Source organism: Hylobates moloch, unplaced genomic scaffold, assembly GCF_009828535.3.
Source record: "Hylobates moloch isolate HMO894 unplaced genomic scaffold, HMol_V3 SCAFFOLD_20, whole genome shotgun sequence".
NCBI lineage: Eukaryota > Metazoa > Chordata > Mammalia > Primates > Hylobatidae > Hylobates > Hylobates moloch.
Window position 1 is genome coordinate 41,996,287 of NW_026652295.1, and position 18,375 is coordinate 42,014,661.

Sequence of the window (18,375 nt, forward strand, 5' to 3'; positions counted from 1 at the left end):
CTGATTTCCTGAGTGCTCTTCAAAGGAATCCAGAAATGAAAATATCAATTAGCAACGTTAACAATAAAGCCCATCTCCTGTGGCAACAAGCTTGCTGAGGAACCTGTTTATGTTTGTCCTTGGCTGGGAACTCAAGAAGTGAATGTGGAGAAGAGATCTAGCCCAGAGAGTGAAGCTCCAGTTGCAGTGAGGTTCTGGTCTTTCATCTCTGGCTACCATTTGGATCTAAAAACAACAGTTGGTGGTAGTTGGTAGTTGATGAGAAAGGTGGTAGTTGATGAGAAAGTGTAGTCTATAAAACTCCCCCTTTTTGTATCTCTCTCCCCATCCTCCTTTCCCAAGGTGTTACCCTATACCTTGCCCCCATTGCCTAGATTTTCATTTGTCACTTATAATATTTCTATGGAAAGGGTAGATAAAGAAGACAGCTGGTGAAGATGGAAGAGAATGGATGGACCTCTTTCTGTAAGACCTGGCTTGGGGTGGGGTGCAGGTGGAGGTAGTGGGGTTGACAGAATCTTAATTAGAGCCAGGAGGAATCTCAAATTCTTCACAGATCATTCTGAAGTCAAGAAGTGACATGACTGGGGTGAAATAGTACAGTTAGCGTCAGTGTTGGGGTTTTGTATTGTTTTCTTTCCAGACCCCAGGTGCATATACAGTGAAGACTCTAAATGTCGACTATGTGAAAGGGCTCAGGGAAGGAAGGCCAAATATCTATGGAAAAAGGCTGGGTTGGGACCTCCAACCCCACACTGTAGCCTAACTGTAGGGGAAGCCATGCTGTGGCCGTGACAACTGAAGACGTCCGGTCCCAAACTCTGGAAAGGATGAGGGAGAGGGCTAATGATTGCCCAGGCCTCCGTGGGGAGGAGGGCTGGGCGGTAGGCATTGGGGTGGGTGGAACCCAGCGTCCAGCTAGGCGGAAGGGCGGAGCTTCAGGTCTCCATGGAGGCGGCCTCTCCTAGCAACTCGACGGGCGTTGAGCAGAGCCGCTGGCCTGATGGATGCCGACAGCCTCCTGCTGTCTCTGGAGCTGGCGTCCGGCAGTGGGCAGGGCCTCAGCCCGGACCGTCGGGCCTCGCTGCTCACGTCTCTTACGCTGGTTAAGCGCGACTACCGCTATGATCGGGTTCTCTTCTGGGGCCGCATCCTTGGCCTCGTCGCCGATTACTACATCGCGCAGGGCCTGAGTGAGGACCAGCTCGCACCGCGCAAGACGCTCTACAGGTGAGGAGGCCCCCGCGGCGGGCTCCCCAGAGGGTGGCTACCTGGAGGCAGGGCGGGGTGGGCGGGTCGTAGCAATTGAAAGGGGCGGGGCCCATGGGGCCAAGGGAGGTGTGGGCGGGATCGGAGATGAGTGGAATGGGGAAGAGCCTGGGGGGCGGGCCTGGGGACGGTCAAGAGGTGGTTGAGGGAAAGGGTGGCCCCACGGCCGGCCAGCCTCTTTTTGAGTAAAGGGGAGCTTACTGCCTTATAAAGCAGTCCATTCGGCCAGCCTGGGCAATATAGCAAGACCTCATCACTCCAAAAAAAAAAAAAAAAAAGGCAGGGTGCGATGGCTCACGCCTTTAATCCCAGCACTTTGGGAGGCCGAGGCAGGCGGATCACGAAGTCAGGAGATTGAGACCATCCTGGCTAACGCGGTGAAACTCTACTGAAAATACGAAAAATTAGACGGGCGTGGTGGCAGGCGCCTGTAATCCTAGCTACTCGGGAGGCTGAGGCAGGAGAATCGCTTGAATCCGGGAGGCGGAGGTTGCAGTGAGCCGACATCATGCCACCGCGCTCCAGCCTGGGTGACAGAGCGAGACTCTGTCTCAAAAAAAAAAAAGAAAAAGAAAAAGAAAAAAAAAAAAAGGAAAATTTGCAGGGCATGGTGGTGCACACCTGTAGTCCCAGCTACTCGGTAGGCTGAGGTGGGAGGATTGAGCCCGAGAGTTCAAAGCTGCAGTTAGCTATGGATCACTACTGCGCTCCAGCCTGGGTGACAGAGGGAGACCCTGTCTCCAAATAAATAAATAAATAAACAAACTTTAAAAATAAATAGGCCAGCAACGGCCTATTTACTTAGGGAACAGTTAGACAAACTTGTTGGCTGGGGAAGGCTCAGAGTGTTTGGGAGAACAGTAGTATGATGTTGTGTAGAACTGGTTCTAGAGGCAAAAGGATATGGAACTTTGTTCATAGGCCATGAGGAGATACTGAGGGGCTTGCAAGAAGAGCCTGCTCAGATCAGAGTGGGCAAAATGGCCTGAAAGTGTGGTGAGCACTGTGGTTAGGAGTCCATTGTAGTGTGCATATGAATGAGGCCTGAAAGGAAGAGGTATCCGACAGAATGCAGAGGAGGTGATGGGTTGGAAAGATTTAAGTGCTAGAATTGTCAGGACATGTAACTCATTGAATAAGGATGGTTATAAAGGAGAGATTAAGGCTGACCCCTCCTAGCTTAGGCAGCTGAGTAAGTTAAGTACTAGCACCACTCAGTAGGAGAGAATTCAGGGGCAGGACTAGGGAAGACATAGTGAATTTGGTGTGAGGTGCCTGAGTTACAAGGTGTTAAGAAGGTATATTAAAGTACAGATGTAGAATACAGAAGAAAAAGTTGAACTGAAGATAGAGATTTGGGATTCATTTTATTCTATAAGCATTTGCTGAGCACCTACTATATGCTACCATGTGGTAGGCATTGATTTAGGCACCAGGAGTTCAGTGGTAAATGAAATCCTTGTTTTTATGGAGCTTACATTGTAGTGTGTGTTTAGGGGGCAGGGAAGGGAAGATAGACAATAACTAAACACACACATCTATTACATGTCAGATGATGTTAAAAGGTAACGGGGATAGAGAATACAGGATGGGCCGGGCGCGGTGGCTCATGCCTGTAATCCCAGCATTTTGGGAGGCAGAGGCAGGTGGATCACCTGAGGTTGGGGGTTCGAGACCAGCCTGACCAACATGGAGAAACCCCGTCTCCACTAAAAATACAAAGTTAGCCAGGCGTGGTGTTGCAAGCCTGTAATCCCAGCTACTTGGGAGGCTGAGGCAGGAGAATCACTTGAACCCGGGAGGTGGAGGTTGCAGTGAGCTGAGATTGCACCATTGCATTCCAGCCTGGGCAACAAGAGCGAAACTCCATCTCAAAAAAAAAAAAAAAAAAAAAAAGAATTCAAGATGGGGTACTATTTTAAATAGTTTGGTCAGGGATAGCCTCTTTGATAAGGTCATGTTTGAGAAGACACCTGAAGTGACTGAGAGAGTGAGCTATGTAAATATCTGAGGGAAGAGAATTCTAGGCAAGTGCAAATGCCCTGAGGCAAGTGTGTGCTTAGTGTGTTTGTGGAACCCCATGGAGACTAGTGTGGCTAGAGAAGAATGAGTGAGGGGAGTGTTGTAGGACACAAGGTCAGAGAGGTGATGAGCAGGAAACGATCATGCAGGGCCTTGTGGGGCCTTGTAAGACTTGGCTTAATTGGAAGCCATTGGAAGGTTCCGCAGAGAAGTGACATGACGGCTTAGGTGTGAACAGTTGGGTGGGGACTAGTCCAAAGGGGGAATAGATGTGGAGGCAGGGAGACTAGTTAGGAGTCTATGGCAATATCTAGACCGTAGGGGATGGTGGCTTGGGCCAAGGTGGGAGCTGTGGAAATGTTTGGATTCTGGATACGGCCTAGGCAGTGGCTGGGGCTCTGGAAGGCAGGTGGGTAAGACTGCAAAAAGAAAAGAGGGGTGGCTGGGCGCGGTGGCTCACATCTGTAATCCTAGCACTTTGGGAGGCAGAGGCGGGTGGATTGCCTGAGCTCAAGAGTTCGAGACCAGCCTGGGCAACACGGTGAAACTCCATCTCTACTAAAATACAAAAAATTAGCTGGGCGTGGTGGTGTGCGCCTGTAGTCCCAGCTACTCGGGAGGCTGAGGCAGGAGAATTGGAGTGAACCCGGGAAGTGGAGGTGGCAGTGAGCTGAGATCATGCCACTGCACTCCAGCCTGGGCGACAGAGCGACACTCTGTCTCTTAAAAAAAAAAAAAAAAAAAAAGAGGGGTGAGAATAGGTCCTTGGAAATACTTAAGGTCCTGGAGGAGGGGGAAGGGAGATGTCAGAGGAAATAGAACTGGAGATGCATTTCTTGGCCGTTAGGTGTCATGGATGGCCTTCTCCCAAGCAGTTTCTTGAAGTGGTGGGGGCAGAAATCATGGCACAGTGGGCTGAAGAGTGAAAAGGAAGGGGAGGAAAGGCCCCCATAGGGCAATTGTTGTTCTGAGATTATTGTTGAAAGCTGGGAAAGAGGGAGGGAAGGACAGGAACAGCATTTTCTAGAAGGACATGGATTTGGCGGGCTGCTGTCTTAGTAGGCTGAACAGTTTTTTTTTGTTGTTTGTTTTGTTTTTGTTTTTTTTTGAGACGGAGTTTTGCTCTTGTTGCCCAGGCTGGATTGCAATGGCGTGATCTCGGCTCACTGCAACCTCTGCCTCCTAGGTTTGAGCGATTCTCCTGCCTTAGCCTCCTGAGTAGCTGGGATTACAGGTGCCCACCACCAGACCTGGCTAATTTTTTTGTATTTTTAGTAGAGACAGGGTTTCACCATGTTGGCCAGGCTGGTCTTGTGTGATCTGCCCACCTCGGCCTCCCAAAGTACTGGGAGTACAAGCGTGAGCCACCGCACCTGGCCAGCTGAGCCGTTTTTATGTTGAGGGGGAACTGGTAGCGAGTGAGGGCAGGAGGATGAGCAGAGACCAGGCTGGGGACCTAGGCCCAGGGTGTATTTGAGAGGAGTGGGAAGGACTTCCTCTCCCAGCAGAAGGAAGTGAGAAAGAAGGAACCAGGTGGGCCTGGTGAGGGCTCCCGAAGGCCTCAAAGGAGAAGTCCTTGAGCATAGGCTGGGCATTCCTGAGAAATGGGAGGAAATGGTTGTGCTGTTGACTCAATGGGCAGGCTGAGCATGAATTTAGGGCCACCAAAACATGGGTCCACACAATTGAGGAAAGTTCAGCTACCAGAAACTCATCTGGAATTTCATAGTCTGGATATCTAGGAAGAGGCTCATTTAATTTCAGCATACGTGGAATGAATGAAATTGAATCTGCTTATCACATACGAGGGGTGGGTTCACCATTGGCACTTGGGGCTTCTTTTAGACAGAGTCTTGCTCTGTCACCCAGGCTGGTGCAATCTTGGCTCACTGCAACCTGCACCTCCCTGGTTCAAGCGATTCTCCTGCCTCAGCCTCCTGAGTAGCTGGGACTACAGGCATGTGCCACCATGCCCCGCTAATTTTTGTATTTTTAGTAGAGACGGGGTTTCACCATGTTGGCCAGGCTGGTCTCGAAGTCCTAACCTCAAGTGATCCGCTCATCTCAGCCTCCCAAAGTGCTGGGATTACAGGCGTAAGTCACCGTGCCCAGTCAGCACTTGGGGCTTCTAACAGTCTCACGACAGCATTGGGAGGAAAGGTGGCCATTTCAACAGCTTTTCCCGGGCCTAACCCACTAGACAGAAGGGAAGATAATAGGAATAGTGGGTGAGCAGGGGAGTTGGAATCCCGGGGTGATGTGAATATTATTGGCAGCCTGAACTGCACAGAGTGGAGCCTCTTGCCCCCTGCCACAGAGGAGATGGTGGTGCAGTCGTCTGTGGTGAAGGGCCGCTTCATGGGGGACCCATCATACGAATATGAACACACTGAGCTGCAGAAGGTGAATGAAGGTGAAAAGGTCTTTGAAGAAGAAATAGTGGTGAGTGAAGAGGAGAGCAGGAGGAGGGCCTAAAAGAGAGCCTGGGCTCATCCAAAACCCAGCCCAATAGAAATTATGGCAACAGGCCGGGCGCGGTGGCTCACGCCTGTAATCTCAGCACTTTGAGAGGCTTGAGGCAGGTGGATCATGAGGTCAGGAGATTGAGACCATCCTGGCTAACACAGTGAAACACCGTCTCTACTAAAAATACAAAAAATTAGCTGGGCGTGGTGGCGGGCACCTGTAGTCCCAGCTACTCGGGAGGCTGAGGCAGGAGAATGGCGTGCACCCGGGAGGTGAGCTTGCAGTGAGCTGGGATCGCGCCACTGCACTCCAGCCTGGGCGACAGAGTGAGACTCTGTCTCAAAAAAAAAAAAAAAGAAATTATGGCAACAAGTACGATCATTATCTCCTTTTTTTTTTTTTTTTTTTTTTGAGACAGGAATCTCACTATGTTACCCAGGCTAGTCTCAAACTCCTGGGCTCAAATAATCCTTCCACCTCAGCCTCCCAAGTAGCTAGGAGTGCAGGCATGAGCCACCGTCCCTGACGACTAATGTTATTATTATCTTTGTGACACATTGGTTATTGAGTACCTGGGTGTGCTAGGCAACATGCTACTGTGCCTGTATCATCTCGTTTCATCCTTAAAACCCTATGGAGTTGGTTTCCAGGTGGTAGAGAAGAGGACATTCTCCTACCAGTTTAGAGAGGTTAAGTGATGTGCCCAAGGCCACACACAGCTACCTCCTAAGCAACTGGATAAAGGCAGTGGGTAGGCTCTGGGGTGGGGACTGGGAAGAGGGGGTGCTCTGCGCTGTACTCTGGGGTCAGGGAATGTGCACAGGCTCTTATATTTTAGTATCAGTTTTCATTTCACAAAATAATAAATCCGCATGTTCAAAATTCAAAGGTACAAAAAGGAATATAGTAAAGTTTCCTCCCATCTCTGTCCACTAGTCACACAGGTCCTCCATTTAGGGGGACATTAACTCTCTCTCTTTCTTTCTTTTCTTTCTTTCTTTCTTTCTTTCTTTCTTTCTTTCTTTCTTTCTTTCTTTCTTTCTTTCTTATTTTCTTTTCTTTTCTTTTCTTTTCAGACGGAGTCTTGCTTTGTTGCTCAGGCAAGTGGCACCATCTTGGCTCACTGCAACCTCCGCCTCCTGGGTTCAAGCAATTCTCCTGCCTCAGCCTCCCGAGTAGCTGGGATTACAGGTGCCTGACGCCACACCCAGCTAATTTTTGTATTTTTAGTAGTGACGGGGTTTTACCATGTTGGCCAGGCTGATCTTGAACTCCTGACCTCAGGTGATCCAACCACCTCAGCCTCCCAAAGTATTGGGATTACAGGCGTGAGCCACTGCGCCCAGTCTGACGTTAACTATTTTGCATGTGCATGTGTGTGTACATATGTGTATGTGTGTGTCTAAATTTTTCTGCTCCAAGTAGAGTCTGGATCAGAAGCTTCACCATGTCTTAAGAGTTAGAAATGGAGGATCTTGGGCCCCAGCATCAGGTATCTGCCTTTTAAAAAATCCCCTGGGCATTGGCCAGGCATGGTGGCTCATGCCTGTAATCCCAGCACTTTGGGAGGCTGAGGGGGGTGGATCGCGAGGTCAAGAGATTGAGACCATCCTGGCTAACACGGTGAAACCCCATATCTACTAAAAATATAAAAAATTAGCCAGGCGTGGTGGCAGGTGCCTGTAGTCCCAGCTACTCGGGAGGCTGAGGCAGGAGAATGGCATGAACCCGGGAGGCAGAGCTTGCAGTGAGCTGAGATCGGGCCACTGCACTCCAGCCTGGGCGACAGAGTGAGACTCTGTCTCAAAAAAAAAAAAAAAAAAAAAAATGGCAGTATGTTATACGCATGATTCTGAACCTTGCTTTTTTTCACCTAATGATGTATTTTGGAGATCTTTCTATATCAGTGTCTTAAAGAGCCTTCCCATTCTTTCTTTTTTGAGATGGAGTCTCGCTGTCACACCCAGGCTGCAGTGCAGTAGTATGATCTTGGCTCACGGCAACCTCTGCCTCCCAGGTTCAAGCGATTCTCCTGCCTCAGTCTCCCAAGTAGCTGGGATTACAGGCACCTGGCACCACGCCTGGCTAATTTTTATATTTTTAGTAGAGATGGTTTCACCATATTGGCCAGGCTGGTTTTGAACTCCCAACCTCAGGTGATCCGCCCGCCTTGGCCTCTCAAAGTGCTGGGATTACAGGCGTGAGCCACCATGCCCCACTTCCATTTTTTTTTTTTTTTCCATTGTGGGAATGTACCATAATTTTCCCAGTGTCTTATTTATGAAAATGTAGGTTTCGAAGTTTTATTTTATTTGTTTTTGAGACAGAGTCTTGCTCTGTCGCCCAGGTTGGGGTGCAGTGGCACGATCTTGGCTCACTGCAGCCTCCATCCCCTGGGCTCAAGTGATCCTCCAGCCTCAACCTCTCAAGTAGCTGGGACTACAGGTGCATACCACCATACCTGGCTAATTTTTGTATTTTTTTGTAGAGATGGGGTCTTGCTATGTTGCCCAGGCTGGTCTTAACTCCTAGTTTCAAGCGATCCTCCCACCTCAGCCTCCCAAAGTGCTGGGATTTACAGGCATGAGCCATTTCATCCAGCTGCTTTCCAAGTTTTAGTTCTAACAAACAGTATCATAATAAATGACCATATAGCTGGGCGCGGTGGCTCACGCCTGTAATCCTAGCACTTTGGGAGCCTAAGGCGTGCAGATCACAAGGTCAGGAGTTTGAGACCAGCGTGGCCAACATAGTGAAACTCCGTCTCTACTAAAAATACAGAAACCTATAATCCCAGCATAGGAGGTTGAGCAGGAAAGGTTGAACCGGAGGCAGAGGTTGCAGTGAGCAAATTGCCTTACCCAGCCTGGGTGACAGACAGACTTATTTTCAAAAAACAAAAAAACCACATAGACATCATCATTGTGTTAATTCCTGAAAGTCGAGTTCCTGAATAGATTGCTAATTAACAAATAAGGACTTAATTTTGAAAAAATACAATCCAAAACCAACACAGTTGGACCTGAACCTGGGTGATGCCAAAAGTCTGAGTCTAGGTCTGTGAGCCCTCAGCTGCATCCTCACCCACCTACCTGTTGATTGACTTAACTTCTTTTATCTGTTTTGAGACAGAGTTTTGCTTTTGTTGCCCAGGCTGGAGTGCAATGGCGTGATCTCGGCTCACTGCAACCTCTGCCTCCCGGGTTCAAATGATTCTCCTGCCTCAGCCTCCTGAGTAACTGGGATTACAGGCATGCGCCACCACACCCTGCTAATTTTGTATTTTTAGTAGAGACAGGATTTCTCCATGTTGGTCAGGCTGGTCTCAAACTCCCGACCTCAGGTGATCTGCCCACCTCGGCCTCCCAAAGTGCTGGGATTACAGGCGTGAGCCACTGCGCCCAGCCATGAGCCTCAGTTTTATTATTATTTTTCTGTAAAATTGAGATCATTGCATTTACTTTGCAGGCTGGTGTGGATTAAATGAGGTGACATATTTAAAGACGCTGGCCTCAGCACTTATTAAAGCTTAATTTCTACCTTTCTTTTGTAAACCATTCAGGTAGGCCGCCCATGGCAAATAGGTGGCTCCGTGACTCTCTAGGGGCCTCTGTTGACACGCATTTTCTGTTGAGCTCTTCCACAAAATCTCTATGAAATCCTTTTGTTCAGAGTTGCTCTAGATAGTAATTGTAACTAAATTTCATCTGTGTAAAAAGGGTATGATATGGGGAAATGCTTGCAAAATAATGTTAAACTGAAGAGACGGATATGCAACAATATAAACTGTGACTCTAATTTTACTTTAAATATATGCATAGAGGGCTGGGCGCCGTGGCTCACCCTGTAATCCTAGCACTTTGGGAGGCAGAGGCAGGGAGACTGCTTGAGCCCAGAAGTTGGAGATCAGCCTGGGCAACATGGAGAAACCCCATCTCTACCAAAAATACAAAAATTGACTGGGCATGGTGGCTCACGCCTGTAATCCCAGCAGTCTGGGAGGCCAAGGTGGGTGGATCACCTGAGGTCAGGAGTTCAAGACCAGCCTGGCCAACATGGTGAAACTGTTGCTACTAAAAATACAAAAATTAGCTGGGTGCAGTGGTGCACGCCTGTAGTCTCAGCTACTCAGGAGGCTGAGGCAGGAGAATCTCTTGAACCCAGGAGGTAGAGATTGCAGTGAGCTGAGATCACTGCACTGCACTCCAGCCTGGGCGACAGAGCAAGACTCTGTCTCAAAAATAAATAAATAAATAAATAAAAATAATAAAAAAAGACAAAAATTAGCCAGGTGTGGTGACATGTGCTTGTACTCCCAGCTACTCAGGAGGCTGAGGTGGGAGGATCATCTGAGCCTGGGAAGTTGAGGCTGCAGTGAGCCATGATTGTGCCACTGCCCTCCAGCCTGGATGACAGAGTGAGACCCGGTCTCAAAACAAAAACAAAACGACAACAGCAACAACAAAAAAACACGAAGAAAGTATACCAATATGTTATCAGTGATTAGGAGGTAGGATTATGAGTGGTTTTCTCTTCGGTATGTCTTCCTGTATTATCCAAATATTCTACGGTGAGCATGATTACTTTTATATTTTAAAAAGGCAAAATAAGCAACATTTAAATATGCTGATAGGATGGTATGCCTCTGGAAAAGTACATGAGAAACCTTCAATGGTGGTTGCCCCCAGTGAGGGCAACTAGGGTCTCAGGGACTGGGGTGAGAGAAAGACTGATTTTTTTTTTTCTGTAGTTTTGAATATCATACCACCTGTATGTATTAGGAATTAAAAAATAAATAAAAAGAAAGGAAGAAAATCTTGATAGGAAGGAAGGCGAGGGCTTGCCCAGAGTGATCTGTGTGGCTCTGGTGGCCGCTACACTGTGGTGGTGCAGGTGCGATGGCCATGCAGAGGAACCTTGCGCTGGGGGTGGATGGGCACAGTGCCCTGGCAGGGGGGCTCCTCTCCTGTGTCCTCAGGTCCAGATCAAGGAAGAGACCCGCTTGGTGTCTGTCATTGACCAGATTGACAAGGCTGTGGCCATCATCCCCCGAGGCGCCCTCTTCAAGACCCCTTTTGGACCCACCCATGTCAATCGGACCTTTGAAGGTGAGTTCTCTGGGGCCCTTCTCAAGGGCTGGGGGGTATCTTTTCCCAAGCACAGTAGAACATATGTCTGGGAGTCCAGCAAGGGGACTTACACACTTTATCAGAGAAGGAGTAGCTGTGACCTTATCACCTAGGAGGGTGTGCCCAGTGACCTGGCACCAGTGGTTGGTATGGGCTCCCCATCTCCTGGCCCCTGACTCTCTTCAGCTTGAGGAGTGGGAGAGCATATAGTCCCTTGGTCCCAGGGCTTTACATGGGTCTGGGATACCTGCCTTTTCCTATCTCCTTCCTCCTTGGACTTCCTTCCTTCCTTCCTTCCTTCCTTCCTTCCTTCCTTCCTTCCTTCCTTCCTTTCCCTTTTTTCCCTTCTTTCCCTCCTTCCCTCCCTCACTCCCTCCCTTCGTGTCTTTCTTGATGAAGTTTTGCTCTTGTCATCCAGACTGGAGTGCAGTGGCACGATGTTGGCTCACTGCAACCCCTGCCTCCTGGGTTCAAGCAATTCTCCTGCCTCAGCCTCCTGAGTAGCTGGGATTACAGACACCCTCTACCATGCCCAGCTAATTTTTGTATTTTTAGTAGAGACAGGGTTTTGCCACGTTGGCCAGGCTGGTCTCAAACTCCCGACCTCAGGTGATCTGCCCGCCTCAGCTTCCCAAAGTGCTGGGATTACAGGCGTGAGCCATCGTGCCTGGCTGGACTCTCTTTATGGCAGGATCTGTTCCGAGTTTGGACGGAGGGAATGCTAATCCTTTTCCTCCCTTCAGCTCTCTGTCAGTGGCTGACAGGGTCTTTTGTAAGCCCTACCATGTGGTCCCAGTGCAGGGAGAAAGGGGGCTGGGGGGTTTTGGGCTAACCATCCTTTTCCTGCCTGCCACCTCTTTCTAGGACTGTCCCTGTCTGAAGCCAAGAAGCTCAGCTCCTACTTCCATTTCAGGGAGCCTGTTGAGCTAAAGAATAAGACCTTGCTTGAGAAGGCTGACCTGGACCCCTCCCTGGATTTCATGGACTCCTTGGAGCATGACATTCCCAAAGGTAATAGTCCATTACTTCCAGGCCATGGGATCTGTCCTCAGGCCACAGCAGTGGGCCATCCACCTGCCATTTTCCTCTGAGACCGGAACCAAGGGCCTAGTGGGAATTGGTGGTTCACCATGGGTTTTTGAGGGTGGGGCTTCCCCAGGGCCCAGCTTATAGTACACACTGATGAATGTTCTTGAATTACAAGAGGTAGGATTGTTTTCCAAATGCTTTCACAGAGAGGAGGTGTCTCAATGTCTCTTGATTTTTTTTTTTTTGAGACGGAGTCTCACTCTGTCGCCCAGGCTGGAGTGCAGTGGCGCAATCTCGGCTCACTGCAAGCTCCGCCTCCCGGGTTCACGCCATTCTCCTGCCTCAGCCTCTCCGAGTAGCTGGGACTACAGGCGCCCGCCACCACGCCCGGCTAATTTTTTGTATTTTTAGTAGAGACGGGGTTTCACCATGGTCTCGATCTCCTGACCTCGTGATCTGCCCGCCTCGGCCTTCCAAAGTGCTGGGATTACAAGCGTGAGCCACCGCGCCCGGCCATCTCTTGATTTTTGTAGCAATCTTGAACGGAGGCAGGTTGGGAATCTTCTCCCAAATATCCCTGAAAATACTAGCCATACTTACATCTCAACTGTTACTTTTGGGATTCTGGGATTTGGGGACTGGATATAATGCTTGGCACATAGCTGGTGGTGCTGACCCCATTTCCTTCCCTTGAGCATCTCCGGTAGAGAAGAGTGTGTCCTCGGATGCTATGACCCAATTCAGGTTCCAGGCTCTAGGCCACTGGGGGCCGGGCCCGAGGCACAGACTCAGCGCCCCACTTCTTTCTCTTCCCTTGTTGGGTGTTCCTGAGAATGCGAGGGATCTAATGATGATGATGGCGATGATAATGACAACAATAACCACTAACTCATGAAATGTGACACTGCTTATCACGTGCCAGGCACCGTACTCAGCTCTTGCCATGCCTTATCTCATTTTAATCTTCACAGCCAGCCTATTATTTTTATCCCCATTTTACAGATGAAGAAACAGGGACTCAGAGAGTTAAACCCAAGGACACAGTAAGTGTTAAAGTGTTAGACTCCACAGTTCTGGCATGAACTGGATTGTTAAGTAAACAATATAGGAACCACAGGACAATAGTCACCCACAGCTCTAGGGGGAAACACTTCTGAAGAGCAGCAAGAGACCCAGGTACCTCAGGATGGGGATGGGGACGACAAGGGCTGTGGAATCAGACAGGCTGGGTTGGAATCCTGAATTGGCCACTTACTAGTTGCGTGACTTCATGTAAATCCCTCCATTTCCCTGTGCCTCAGTTTCCTCATTTCTAAAAAGGGGAGAATTGATATTTTCTACCTCATTGAGTTATGAGAATTAAATGGACTATTCCTATACCACCCCGAACGTGCCTAGTCTCTTCTGATCTTGGAAGCTAAGCAGGGTCAGGCCTGGTGAGTATTTGGATGCAAGAATTAAATGAGTTAACTCATGCACAAAATGCTTATAACAGTGCCTAACACATAGTAAGGACTCAAACGAAAATGAACACACCAGCCGGGCGCAGTGGCTCACGCCTGTAATCCCAGCACTTTGGGAGGCCAAGGTAGGCAGATCACTGGAGGTCAGGAGTTCAAGACCAGCCTGGCCAACATGGCAAAACCCCGTCTCTACTAAAAATAGAAAAATTAGCTGAGTATGGTAGCGTGCGCTTGTAAACCCAGCTACTTGGGAGGCTGAGGTAGGGAGAATTGCTTGAATCTGGGAGGCAGAGGTTGCAGTGAGCTGAGATTGCGCCACTGCACTCCAGCCTGGGGCGACAGCGCAAAACTCCGTCTCAAAAAAAAAAAAAAGAAAACGAACATACCTCAGAGATATTGCAAGTTTGGTTCCTGACCACCACAATAAAGTGAACACCACAATAAAGTGAGTCACACATTTTTTGAAAAGTTGTGTTTATACTATACTATAGTTTGTTAAGTATACAATAGCATTGTGTCTAAAAATGTTAAAAAAATTAAAAATTCTTTATTTCATAACAATACGAATGATCACCTGAGACCCTTCAGCGAATCGTCATCTTTTTGCTGGTGGATAGTCTTGCCTGGATGTTGATGGTTGCTGATTGGTCAGGGTGCTGATTGCTGAAGGCTGGGGTGGCTGTGACAATTTTCTAAAAGAAGACAACAACGAACCTTGCCACATCAATGGACTCTTCTCTTCCTTTTTTTTTTTTTTTTTGAGACAGAGTCTCACTCTGTCGCCCAGGCTGGACTGCAGTGGCGCTATCTCGGCTCACTGCAAGCTCCGCCTCCCGGGTTCATGCCATTCTTATGCCTCAGCCTCCCGAGTAGCTGGGACTACAGGCACCCGCCACTGCCCCCAGCTAATTTTTTGTATTTTTAGTAGACATGGGGTTTCACCGTGTTAGCCAGGATGGTCTCTATCTCCTGACCTCATGATCCGCCCGCCTTGGCCTCCCAAAGTGCTGGGATTACAGGTATGAGCCACCAAACCTGGCTTAGGTAATATTCTTAATCCTTTGTTGTTCTCATTTCAACAATGTTCACAACATCTTCACTAGGAGTGGGTTCCATCTTAAGAAACCACTTTCTTTGCTCATCTGTAAGAAGCAACCCCTCATTCATTCAAGTTTTATCATGAGGTTGCAGCAGTTCAGTCACATCTTTTGGCTCCACTTCTGAACTCTCGTTCTTTTTCTTCTTCCACCACATTTGCAGTTACTTCCTCCACTGAAGTCCTTTTTTTTTTTTTTTTTGAGATGGAGTCTCACTCTTGTAACCCAGCCTGGAGTGCAATGGCATGATCTCGGCTCACTGCAACCTCCGCCTTCTGGGTTCAAGTGATTATCCTGCCTCAGCTTACTGAATAGCTGGGATTACAAGCACTGGCCACCATGCCTGGCTTTTTTTTTTTTTTTTTTGAGACAGAGTCTCGCTCTGTCACCCAGGCTGGAGTGCAGCGGCGCGATCTCGGCTCACTGCAAGCTCCACCTCCCGGGTTCACGCCATTCTCCTGCCTCAGCCTCCTGAGTAGCTGGGACTACAGGCACCTACCACCATGCCTGGCTAATTTTTTGTATTTTTAATAGAGATGGGGTTTCACTGTGTTAGCCAGGATGGTGTCAATCTCCTGACCTCATGATCCACCTGCCTTGGCCTCCCAAAGTGCTGGGATTACAGGCGTGAGCCACCCCGCCCAGCCCGTGTTTGGCTAATTTTTGTATTTCTACTTTTTACTTTTATTTTTATTATTATTATTATTTTGAAATGGAATCTCACTCTATCGCCCAGGCTGGAGTGCAAGTGGTGTCATCTCACCTCACTGCAACCTCCGCCTCCCGGGTTCAAGCGATTCTCCTGCCTCAGCCTCCTGAGTAGCTGGGATTACAGGTGCCTACCACCATGCCTGGCTAATTTAAAAAATATTTTTAGTAGAGATAGGGTTTCACCAAGTTGTCCAGGCTGCTCTTAAACTCATGACCTCAGGTGATCTGCCCACCTTGGCCTCCCAAAGTGTTGGATTACAGGCGTGAGCTACCATGCCCAACCTGGCCTTTTTTTTTTCTTTTTTTGAGACAGAGTCTTGCTCTTTTGCCCAGGCTGGAGTGCAGTGGCGTGATCTCAGCTCACTGCAACCCCCGCCTCCTGGATTCAAGTGATTTTCCTGCCTCAGCCTCCTAAGTAGCTGGATTACAGGCATGCGCCACGATGCCTGGCTATTTTTTGTATTTTCAGTACAGATGAGTTCCCCATATTGGCCAGGCTGGTCTTGAACTCCTGACCTCAAGTGATCTGCCCACCTCAGCCTCCCAAAATGTTCCGACTACAGGTGTGAGGCACTGTGCTTGGCCCTCCACTGAAGTCTTGAACCTGTCAATGTCATCCAGGTTGGAATCAACTTCTCCCAAACTCCTGTTAACGTTGACATTTTGACCTCCTCCCATGAGTCATGCATATTCTTATTTATTTATTAATTTGTTTATTTTTTGAGACAGAGTCTCGCTCTGTCACACAGGCTAGAGTACAGTGGCATGATCTCAGCTCACTGCAACCTCCACCTCCCGGGTTCAAGCGATTCTTCTGCCTCAGCCTCCCGAGTAGCTGGGACTACAGGCGCCCATCACCACGCCCAGCTAATTTTTTGTATTTTTTAGTAGAGACGGGGTTTCACCGTGTTAGGCAGGATGGTCTTGATCTCCTGACCTTGTGATCTGCCTGCCTGGGCCTCCCAAAGTGCTGGGATTACAGGCGTGAGCCACCACGCCCAGCCGGCTGTTTCACTTTCTTATCATTTGTATGTTCACTGGAGTTGTACTTTCAATTTCCTTCAAGGACTTTTATTTGCATTCACAGTTTAACTGTTTGGTATAAGAGGCCTATCTTTTAGCCTATCTCAATTGTTTTTATTTTTGGTTTTAGAGACAGGGTTTTGCTTCATCACCCAGGCTGGAGTGCAGTGGCATGATCATAACTCACTGTAACTTTGAACTCCTGGGCTCAAGCAATCCTCCTGCCTCAACCTCTTGAGGAGTGCAACAGCACACACAATAGGTGTGTGCACCATACCTGGCATTTTTTTTTTGGTAGGGATGGGGTCTTGCTGTGTTGCTAGGGCTGGTTTGGAACTCCTGCACTCAAACAGTCCTCCTGCCTCAGCCTCCTAAATTGCTGGGATTACAAGGATGAGCCACCATGCCTGGCTCTATCTCAGCTTTTGACATGCCTTCCTTACTAAACTTAGTCATTTCTAGCTTTTGATTTAAAGTGAGAGGCGTAAGATTCTTCCTTTCACTTAACACTTAGAGGCTATTGTAATTTTGTTTTTTGTTTTTTTTTTGAGACAGAGTCTCACTCTGTTGCCCAGGCTGGAGTGCAATGGCACGATCTCAGCTCACTACAACCTCCGCCTCCCGAGTTCCAGCGATTCTTCTGCCTCACCCTCCTGAGTAGCTGGGATTATAGGCACGTGCCATCATGTCCAGCTAATTTTTGTATTTTTAGTAGAGACAGGGTTTCACCATGTTGGCCAGGCTTGTCTCAAACTCCTGACCTCAGGTGATCCACCTCCCTCAGCCTCCCAAAGAGTACTGGGATTACAGGGATGAACCAACGCGCCCAGCCTCTGTAGAGTTATTAATTGGCCTAATTTCACGATCGTTGTGTCTCAGGGAATAGGGCAGCCTGAAGAGAGGGAGAGGGCTGGGAGAAGTCAGAAGGCACACATTTATCAGTTAAGTTTGCCATCTTAAATGGATGTAGTTTGTGGTGCCCCAAAACAATATGATAGTAACATCAAAGACCACTGATCACAGAACACCATAACACATATAATAATAATAATAATATTAAAAAGGGCTGAGTGCGGTGGCTTATGCCTGTAATTCCAGCACTTTGGGAGGCCGAGGCAGGCAGATTACTAGAGGCCAGGAGTTCGAGACCAGTCTGGCTGACATAGTGAAACCCCATCTATACTAAAAATACAAAAATTAGCGAGGTGTAATGTGCACACCTGTAGTCCAAGCTACTCAGGAGGCTGAGACACGAGAATCACTTGAACCTTGGAGGCAGAGGTGGCAGTGAGCCGAGATCACGCCACTGCACTCCCGCCTGGGTGACAGAGTGAGACTCTGTCTCAGAAAAAAAAAAAAAAAAATAGTTTGAAAAATTGTGAAAACTACCAAAATGTGATACAGAGATACAAAGTGAGCACATGCTGTTGGAAAAATGGCACTGATATACTGGCTTTACACATGCAAACCTTCAATTTATAAAATCTGCAGTATTTGTGAAGTGCAATATATCAAAGTAAGCCTGTGGTAGTGATGATGATGATGATGATGATGATGATTTTGAGACGGAGTTTATTGATTTGAGGTGGAGTTTCTCGCCCAGGCTGGAGTGCAGTGGCACGATCTCAGCTCACTGCAACCTCTGCCTCCCGGGTTCAAGTGATTCTGATGTCTTAGCCTCCTGAGGAGCTGGGACTACAGGTGTGAGCCACCACACCTGGCCTTATTATTAATTTTTTTAGTGGCAGAAATTACTTAGAGATGAGTTGGGGTAGGCCTAGGAGGGCCTAGAAGGCCAAGGCAGTAGAAGCTGCTGGTGGCTTGTGAGCAGGTCTGTGACAATAAGGCAGTGGTACACAGGTGGAGCGAGACAGGGCAAGGCAAGCCAGGAATCATGAGGCCATTTCAGGGCTGCTGCAGTGCCCCAGGGGCCAGGCAATGGTTCTGAGTGGGTAGGAGCTGCCACCAAGGAGTGGCCATTTGGGCTTCCATCATACAGGAACATCTGAGTCAACCTACTCTGAGCAGGGCCAGTGCTGTAGTGACAGATAGGAGGGTCTCCTGGACAAGTAGGGGGATATGAAGAAGGTCTATATGGGTTGGGGCATTTCTCGCCCATCAGACACACTTCTCAGACTCCCCCCATCTCCTCCATCTCTGCTCCCA

The 18,375-nt window shown here is 48.6% G+C and overlaps 1 protein-coding gene across 1 annotated transcript in view; it reads left to right on the plus strand.

Annotated features, from left to right (window-relative positions):
• The first annotated feature begins 913 nt into the window (after positions 1-913).
• Positions 914-18,375, plus strand: part of RSPH9 (radial spoke head component 9) — a 24,242-nt gene continuing 6,780 nt past the window's right edge. The window contains exons 1-4 of the mRNA XM_032140198.2: positions 914-1,230; positions 5,568-5,733; positions 10,736-10,865; positions 11,751-11,897. Of these exons, the coding sequence (XP_031996089.1) occupies positions 1,004-1,230; positions 5,568-5,733; positions 10,736-10,865; positions 11,751-11,897 (670 nt within the window). The 5' untranslated portion in view covers positions 914-1,003. The remainder of the gene's footprint in view (positions 1,231-5,567; positions 5,734-10,735; positions 10,866-11,750; positions 11,898-18,375) is intronic.